At 55.1% G+C, this 9,217-nt stretch overlaps 1 protein-coding gene across 7 annotated transcripts in view; it reads right to left on the bottom strand.

Annotated features, from left to right (window-relative positions):
- Positions 1 to 2,668: 2,668 nt before the first annotated feature.
- ZHX3 (zinc fingers and homeoboxes 3) overlaps positions 2,669 to 9,217 on the bottom strand; it is a 125,169-nt gene continuing 118,620 nt past the window's right edge. For all 7 annotated transcript variants that reach the window (XM_073880417.1, XM_073880421.1, XM_025875435.2 and 4 more), the window contains 2 exons: positions 4,840 to 7,863; positions 2,669 to 2,810 (listed from right to left, as the gene is read on the bottom strand). In XM_073880417.1, the coding sequence (XP_073736518.1) occupies positions 2,800 to 2,810; positions 4,840 to 7,711 (2,883 nt within the window). In that variant the 5' untranslated portion in view covers positions 7,712 to 7,863 and the 3' untranslated portion in view covers positions 2,669 to 2,799. The remainder of the gene's footprint in view (positions 2,811 to 4,839; positions 7,864 to 9,217) is intronic.

The following is a 9,217-nucleotide window of genomic DNA, read 5'->3' as shown; positions in this document are numbered from 1 at the left end:
CAAAAAACACTGAAATATTTTACGATCTCTCACGAGTCCGAGTGCATACAGAGAAGAGGGGCAAAGATGAGTCACCTTATACACGAGGCTTTCCTTCGGGGGAGAGTAACCCCACGTCTCAACTCTGCAGCCCACGGACCTGCTGGAGGCAACATCACAGACACCTTCTGAGGGCGTGCAAAACCACGGTGATCTGTCTTGTGACAGGACACAGGGTGGATGCTGCAGTGCTGCACCCCCATGCATTCCGGGCCAGTGTGGGTCTCTGTGCCAGGTCAGCTGTGTTCCCCAAGTACCCAGAGCGCTGGGCACCGGCTCGCTGACCCAGCTCTCTCTCGCCATCACCTCTGACCGTGGTTCTTGTAAGCGTGAGGCTTCAAACCCATTATTTGCTCAGGTCCAAGACCACAGTTAAGGAGGAGGGACGGTCTAGCCTGCTGGGGTCCTTACCTGGGCAGTCTTGCCATTCGTGGGCAGGGCTAACAGAGGAAAACATGCCCAGACGGGCAGGCCTGTAGCTTCCCCACCTTCTAAAGACAGGCTGGTGCCGAGGCTGGGTCGTTATGTCCTGCATGAACTTGTCCACCATGTATTTTGTGTGTTGTTGTTTGGGTTGTAGATGAAATATGAATACAAATTAAATAAACAAGAAAATCCTCTCTAAAGCCCTTTGGCCAGCGCGGGGCTCTGGGAGTGAGGCTTGCAGGCTGGTGTCCCCCACACTCAGCTGGTTTCCGGCCAGGCCGCCTCAGCTGCGCCCTGGGTACCGGCATTCCCTCCAACACAGGCTCCTTCCCCTAACAGCCTTGTGCCGTGAGCTTCCTCAAGTGTATACCTCAGGTGGACATTTTCTCAGTAAAGTATCAAATGACTATCTGTACTGTATCTACGTGTATATATAAATTAATCTGCATGTACATAAACCCTAAACGAAAAAGTCCAGGTGTCTGTTCTCTGAAGGAAGGCAATCACCACTGGCAATTCTGCCACGAGGTCTTTGGGGCTAAACAGCTTCACACTCAAATGGAAAGGACACAAACACAGGGCACAGAACTTGCCAAGTACTCACACGTCACGTTTCAAACAACTCAGAGGTGGTCCCTACTGGGTCTGAGAGAGCGGGAGAAGACACTTTAGAAGAACAGGGGCTCAAGATCTTTTGGTTTCCAGAGAAAGCCCTCTCCTGGAAGGCAGAAGGTGCCACCACCATCTTTGCCCTTGGAGCCAAGCCAGCAAGGTGCCCCACCCAGTTCATTTCCTGGGTGGGGTCGGGGAGGAGGACAGCGCCCACCCTACCACCAGTCTGTCATGCCCGAAGCCCCTGTCCTCTCTCTGGTGTTGCTTTGTGCTGCTCCCCCAGCCTGGGCCCAGGAGAAGCATGCTCACAAGGCCTTAGTGCCTGGGGAAGCAGGTGGTCTCCAGGAGGTGAGCGGAGCTGCCGGGGACATGACTTCTGCCTGCCCCACTTTCACCTGCTGCTCTCAGAACAGCCAGTTTTGGGGGAAATAGGGATTTACCAAGTAGTACAGCTTTGTATACAAGTTTCCCAGTGTTTCAAAAGCACCTTTTCCTGTGATTTTTCTCAATTAAAAAAAAAATGGTATGAGGATTAGGCTAAAGTAGACAGAGATCTTGTTTCCAAATTTGGGGATATAAATGCAGAACTTAAGAAACATCTTCACAAGGGCCTGTCCGGCGATGCCCAGCACCTAGCCAGGCCCTCGGCACGGGGGCCATGAGCACTCTGGGTGTCTCTGTGCCAAGGACCACCCCAGCTCTGACCACTCCTGGCTCCCCAGATCCCAGAGCGTTCGCTCTTACTCCCAGCTGCGGGAGACTTCCTTCCCAGACCACTGGCAGCCTGGAAGGGAGTGTGGGTAAGGGCTCCGAAGACCACAGTGGCCAAAGCCACACGCTGGGGCCGTGCACTTCCACGTTCCGCCCTGCACGTTCCTTTTCTCAATTTTCCTCTCACTCTGAAAACATCTAGATTGAAAAACAACAACAAAAACGTGGGCACATCGGTCAGTACATCAGGCTTAACAACAAATACTTCTTGAAGTTGACCTGGTAACTGAAAAGTTCTGGTCCATGATTCAAACTCCCACGAACAAGCAGGATGGCTGGAACCACTTAAGAGCGCGGTGAGCAAACACTATCAGGTGAGCAGTCCATTTCCAGACGGCAGGCGGGCGCCAGTGCCGATTCGCCCCCAGGGCAGGGAAAGGCGGGCAGCTGCCTCGGCAAACGTACCACCTTCCTTGAGGGGGTGGGGGGTGGGGGGGTCTAGGGCTTCAGCCCCAGTTCCGCGCGTGCTGGGGACAAGTAGCCCCCATGATCTCCAGAGAACAGACACAGGGCATTTTCAGAGATGATGTAAGACAATGTACTGCTGGCTAACCAAAGTTTCTATGTAATGAAAGTGTTTATGATCTGATGTTTTATTAAATGTGTATAGGCGGATTTATAGGTTAAAAACTTGATTTCGTGTCTATGAATATGAAATCTGAACTATTTTATCCACTGGAAGGCAAAGGAAAGGTCCTACGTGGTGGGAGGAAGAACTGACAAGCACTCGACTCTCCCTGCTGGCGCGCTCGGTGGTGACAGGCCGGAGGTGGCGGCGGGCTCTGGGCTGGCGGCGAGGCCTCCAGAAGCTTTCGTGCGTGCCCGGCCGGCGGCGGTGGCAGCGGCGGCGAGCATGGGAACAGCACGTGGCAGCGGAGAGTCGGGTTGAGCCCTTCCACGTGGCAGGCGGCATCCCGGACTGGCCAGTCCTTCGGAGTAATCAGTTCAAATTCAGTCTGTTTCTGAGGAGAAAACACGGGCCTGTCACCTCCACATCAGCCACCACACCTGTACAGCCCCTCAGGCAGCCCAGTCCTCGCCACGCTAGGGTGGTAGCACTGGCTCTGGGGCCCTCTTACTGCCAGGAGCCCTGCCTTCCTGCCAGCCCCTCGCCCACCCTGCAGCCCGAGGGACCGGGAAGAAGGATGTGCTGTGTAAGGACGGGATGCAGGTCACATCGGGCAGGGCCTGCAGACCCTCCGGCCGCCCAGTGCCGCCAAAGCCCAGGCCACTGCTGGCCTGGAGCCCTGTCCTCAACCACCCCATCCCGCCCCTCCCCACCAGCTCTCCAGAACCCATGTTCTAACACCACAGCGGCGGGGGCTAGTGTCTACATTCTACTGATGGCCTCTACCCCTGCGCTCAACGTCAGCGGGGTTGTTCAGAGGCCCGTGGTCCATGACGCTTGCCGACCTGGCCCTTGCGTGGAGGCTGGCCATGGAGAAACCAAGTACAGACACACAGACAAGCACTTCCTGAACCCAAGGGTTATCTGCTTCAGGCAGAAGAGGGGGAGGCCACAGTGCCACGCCTGCTCTGTCCCGCCAGGGACATCACACTTGGCCTAGTGGTGGATTTAGGAGCAGAGGGGCCAGTGCTTGTAACTCAAACCCACTCGCCCCACTTCCAGGTTAGCTTTTTCTTTTCTTTTTTTTAAAGATTTTATTTATTTGAGGGCGAGAGAATGAGAGAGAGAGCAGATGAAAGGGGGGAGGGTCAGAGGGAGAAGCAGACTCCCCACTGAGTAGGGAGCCCGATGCAGGACTCGATCCCAGGACTCCAGGATCATGACCTGAGCCGAAGGCCGTCGCCCAACCAACTGAGCCACCCAGGCGCCCCTAGCTTTTTTCTTTTTAATTGTGATAAAATATACGTAACATAAAAGCTACCATTTGAACCATTTTTGAATGTACAATTAAATGGCTTTAAATACATTCACAAGGTTGTGTAACCACCACCCTATTTCCAGCTACCCAAGAATATACTTCAGTGAAATTTTAAAGAGAAAAAGAAATTTGTTCTAGTTGCCTGCAAGCCAGGGGTGGGCATTCCCCAGGGGCACGCCCAGTGCTGGACAAGGTGCCTGAGGCAACCAGCCCTGCGAAGCCAACCCTGTTTCCTGGAGCCCACCGCTGCCTGTGAGGGCCTCACTGACTCATGGGGGTCATGGAGGGAAACAAGGTCAAGTCAGGAAATATCGGCCCCAGAACCAACTTCTAAAGGTTCCCAAATCGGAGAATCTGAGAATCCAGACGCTCAGTTTGTATGGGCTCCTGGCCATGCTGTGATGAGGCCTCTAAGGAGCCAAACACCGAAGGACGGGGAGGGAAAGGGGAGGCTGGGAACCCGGGGGGTCAGGACCCGATACCGACAAAGTGACTTGTCTGTGGCTTTAAAGCTATCTTCGATAAATTATCTTCTAAAGTTTTCTTTCAAGTGCTACTACCAGGGCTATGATCCAGAGAAACTGAGGAACAAAACTCAAGCTTTTGATTACATATCTAACAGGGAAGACGATTTTCCATTTCTCCAAACCAGAAAGAGCAACAAAGGCAAATTACAGGACTTTCACCATTTAAATAAAAGCACTTGCCACATCTAAAGGCAATCCAAGCCCCTCTTTCCTTTTGCTCGCCATTCTGAGTTGAATTTCCTCAGCAGTCCTGTTGCTCTCTCCTACCGGGGGGTTGTGGTTCTGTCTGACTCTGATGGTGCTTTGACCTATTCTCCCACTGCTAAGAAATATCTAGAAAAGCTTGCACCCTTGTAGGCCCACTATGTTCCTTCCCCTAACAACACAGGAAACACATCATAGTGTAGGTCATATTCCATTATGCCCTAATGGCTTCTGCTGCCAGGTGCCCCCTGGAGCAGCCGGCCACTTGGTCTCACTGCCAGGGAGCTTAGGGACAGCAGCTGCCCCCGTGGCCCCTCAGGCGCCCCCCCCGCCCTCCCCACGGCGGTTGGCCCCAGCCCCTGTGGGCTCCTTACCCAGCTGAAGTCCAGCCTGGGGACTCGGGGCGTCAAAGGGCTCCGAGCTGGCCTCAGGGGCGCCAGGCTCCCACGACTCACTGTTTTCCGACACCTCCAAATACGCATCCCCCATCCCTTGGTGAATGGCTGCAGCCTCGCCGGCGCCCTGGTCCTCACTGCCCGCGTCCGCCACAGCCCGGGTCTCCTCGCCCATTTTCTCCGCAAACCATTGCTTGACCTGCTGGGAGCTCATCTGGGTCTTGTCACAGAGGCTCTGCAGGTCCACCTCACGCAGCGTCTTGTGCGTCAGGTAATAGTCCTGCAGCAGCTCCCGGTTGCCAGGGGTGACGACCAGCAGCCCTGGAGGGAAGTTGCCCCGCTTATAGTCTTCGTACCACTTGAGCTGGCCGTTCTTCAGGGCGTACCTGCTGTCCCCGAACCAGCGCACCACCTCGGGCCGCGGCAGGCCAGTCTGGGCCATGATGGCGTCGTAGTCCTGGGTGCTGGGCCACCGCGTCTGCACGAAGAGCTGGCGCAAGAGGTGCCGCTGCTGGGCCGTCTTCTTGCAGCTTGCTTTGCCGGGGGGCTGCTCAGCCGGCTGGCCGGGCCCATCCTCTTCAGGCTCGCAGGCCCCTGGCCCCGGGAGCTCGCTCCTGCCGTTGGCCCCATTGGCCTCGGTGACGCGCAGGTTCTTAAGGTTAATTTTGATGGGGCTGACCTTGCGCTCTGCCAGCCCACGGCTGCCGAGCCCTTCCAGGGGGCCGTCTTCCCCAGGGGCCCTCGGGCCCCCGCCCGGCTCCTCCTCTCCCGCCTCCTCCTCTTCCTCCTCCTCCTCCTCCTCTGGGGCGGGTCCCTCATCGGCCCTCTTAGGGTCCTCGGCGCTCACTCTCTTCCGCCTCTCCGAGAACCAGCTGTCGATCTCTCTCCGGGTCATCTTGGTTTCAGTCCTCAGGCGGTCCAGCTCCTCATCGGGAGGAAGGGGGTTTTGTGCAAAACTGCTCTCCAGGGCTCTGAGCTGCTCAGGGGCTCGCTCCTTGTACTTGGTTGGCGTGAAGTCAGGGGTCTGGTGCCAGGCCTGGCGTCTGGTGGAAGGAGGGGCAGCCAGGGTGGCGGCCGGCGGGACGCAGGGCACCTCGGGGGCCTTGGCCAACGACGGGGAGAAGGGCGCCTCGGGCCCGGGGTCAATGACGATGGCGCCAGGGTCGCCGGGCAGCACGGCCCTGGAGCCCTTCAGGTTCCGGCAGTGGTACCTGCGGTCACTGAACCACTTGCGCACCTCTCTGGTGCTGAGGCCGGTCACTTTGGTCAGATGCTCCACCTCACTCTGCCCCGGGAACTGGTTCCGACAGAAGCTTCCTTTCAGGGCAGACAGCTGTTCGTGAGACTTCTTGTTCTTGTAGATGCTGGCGTCAAGGAAGGCTTGGGAGGTGATGCTGGGGCAGGCCGTGAGCAGCGACTGGGCCGCGTTGACCACCTTCACCGCCGACGTGGTGTTGGAGCACACCGTATTCACGGGTGCCACGGTGGGCTGCTTGGGCACCGATGTGACGGTGGGCGGCAGGGATGAGCTGGGCGCCTGCAGCCCGTTGGCCATCAGCGGCTGAGTGACCAGCAGGCCGCCCGCTGTGCCCTCCGGCTGCCCTACCACGTGGCCCGGGAGGGCGGCCTGGATGAGGTGCTGGACGCCGCCAGCGTTGGCGACCAGGGGCGTGTTGAGGACGGTGATTGTGGGCTGGGGTACGGACTGAATGACCGTATTGAACATCTTTTTCCGGGCGTCCTCAATCTCCTCAGGGGACCAGCTGATGCCCTGCTTCAGCCTCTGGGCTGTGAACCAGATCTTGAGCTGCTCTTCTGGATACTTGGTGACCACAGTCAAATAGCAGAGCTCAGCTTTGGTTGGGTAGGGGAACTTGTGGAACGAGTTCTTCAGAAAGCTGTTGGAGTCCATGGCCGCATTGTAGGTGGGAATGCTGCTCAGGGGGATCATCACCTTGGGGAGGGACTTGGATGTGGGCAGCGGCTGGTGGCCGTGGTGCTGGGCGTGCAGTGGGGGCGGCTGCTGCAGGGGGAGGAACTGCGCTATGCCGGCCGGCAGAACCGGCACCGCTCCCAGCAGGGGCCCATTGGCCGCATGCGGCCCTTTGGCCGGGTTGGTGGCCGGCTGACTGACCGGGACTGCCCCATTGACAAAGTGGTGGTCCCCCTCTTTTGCCTCGGTCTCCCCGGCTGGTGGGTTTGGTAAGGCTGTGTCACCCACAGGCTGACTGGGGATGTTCTCCTTGAGCGTATGAATTTTTTTGGCTTCAGCTTTGCCTTTCATTATCTTCATGATTGGAGTTTTGGTAATGATGATTTCGGCCTGTCCGTCGGTCCCTTCGGCGTTGGGCTCACTCGATAGGTCAGGAGTACAGGTGCTCTCGGGGACGCTCTGCTCCACGACCACATGATTGTCTGGCTTGGCCACATTCCACACAAAGCTGGCTTCTCCCGAGTGACTCTTAGCATTGTGCAGAGAAAGCCCCTCAGGAGTTTTTGCCAGAAAACTGCATTCAGTGCATACAAAAGTTGGATCCTTATTAAAGTCTGTGTGCTCTGAGTTCATATGTCCCACAAACTGGGTTATGTCCTGGGCTCTGAAATCACAGTATTTGCAGGAATACGAATAGCCATCCAAAGTGCTCCGGTGCCCGTTGGCCAGGGCGGGGCCATCGGTACTGCTGGACGTCTGGGCAGTCTCGCTGCTGCCGGCAGGCACTTCAGGGGGCAGCTCCTGCTGGGGGCCTTCGGGTAATGCCTCGGCAGGCTGGGCCTCCGCACTGGCCTCCTGCAGCACCACGGTCTTCACAGGGATCATGCACGGGGTGGTGGATTTCCTCTTGCTGGCCATGGCAACAATCACTCTGGCTGATCAGGGGGTGAGAGCTCGTCCCGTCAAGGGCCTCACAGTGTAAGTTCTAGCTGCTCCATGCAGGCCAAAGAAACAGTTTCCAAGGGCAGTTTTTTCTGGTGTTTGCAGGAAGCAAGTTTTTCCTATTAAACCTAGGAGGAAGAAGAAAAATGATTATGATCTCTTAGGCTCTGCTTCCAGACACCCAGACACAGCCCACAGCTTGCCTTCTATCATCGGGGCCTTTTCTCAACAAGTTCACCAACAGCTTGAATGTGGAGCACCTCAAACACCAACAAAGTAGTGCCCTGAAGAATGACCTGAGGATGTTCCAATACCACTTGATAGACTTAAGACATATGTTTTGTTTTCTATTTCCCTCTGTATTCTTGTATTAAGTAACTCAGATTCAAAAACCAAGCAACAACAATAACAACAAAATAATCCTCTTCTGGATCTCCAAATTAATTCTGACCATGTCAGAGTGAAAACAAAACATCCTAGTGTAATTCTTGTTTAAATGTTTAGGCCAACAAGGGTTTTTCTTTTCATAGCCTTCCCACATATGAGAACAAGACACCGCCTCTGCCTCTCCCAAGTCAGGCCCAGAGGCCAAAGTCAACTGCAGTGTGTGCAGGGCGGGGGGAGGCACCGGAGCTGGGTCTCCCTCAGCAGCCTTTCCCTGCCTGCTGCCCTACCACACCCATTCCCGGCACGGAGGAGGGACGGCCTGAGAGTTACTGGCTAGACCCCGAACCACTGTCCCTCAGGCAGCGCCCCAGGTCAGAGGCACAGGGGACCCAGAGACCCAGGCTGTGGTAGAGCAAAGCTGTACACTCCCTCTCTGGTGCAGCATTTCAACCTGTGGCCTCACCCCAGGTGGCATTCTACACGTGACCTTATATTGTGCTGACCTTTTTATTTCCTTTGGTGCCTTTATTATTCCTTAAAAAAAAAAAAATTAAAATCTTTGATCCGTATGAAATTTATTTCAAACACTGGGGTGATTGGTTTATTTACATGTAAAATATATTCTTCCATGAGATGCCATGAGAAAAGCGTTTCTATGGCCCCCATTATTAACATAATATCACCATAATTATCATTACCTTTCTTTTAGCAAATTGTAATGCTAATAATGACTAAAATAATAGTAATTCTAATTACAAAATCACGTTATCATCAGTGTTCAGATTTGATATGAAAATGTGAATAGAGGGCGCCTGGGTGGCTCAGTCGTTAAGCATCTGCCTTCGGCTCAGGTCATGGTCCCAGGGTCCTGGGATCGAGCCCCGCATCGGGCTCCCTGCTCGGCGGGAAGCCTGCTTCTCCCTCTCCCACTCCCCCTGCTTGTGTTCCCTCTCTCGCTGTCTCTCTGTCAAGTAAATAAATAAATAAAATCTTTTAAAAAAATGTGAAGAGAATTAAAATATTTCTATTCAAATTCTTTTTTTTTTTTAAGATTTTATTTATTTATTTGACAGAGAGAGACACAGCGAGACAGGG

Source organism: Callorhinus ursinus, unplaced genomic scaffold (genome assembly GCF_003265705.2).
Source record: "Callorhinus ursinus isolate GAN/ISIS: 27379988/994484 unplaced genomic scaffold, GSC_fseal_2.0 scaffold38, whole genome shotgun sequence".
NCBI classification, from domain to species: domain Eukaryota; kingdom Metazoa; phylum Chordata; class Mammalia; order Carnivora; family Otariidae; genus Callorhinus; species Callorhinus ursinus.
This window is presented reverse-complemented; position numbering and strand designations above follow the sequence as displayed.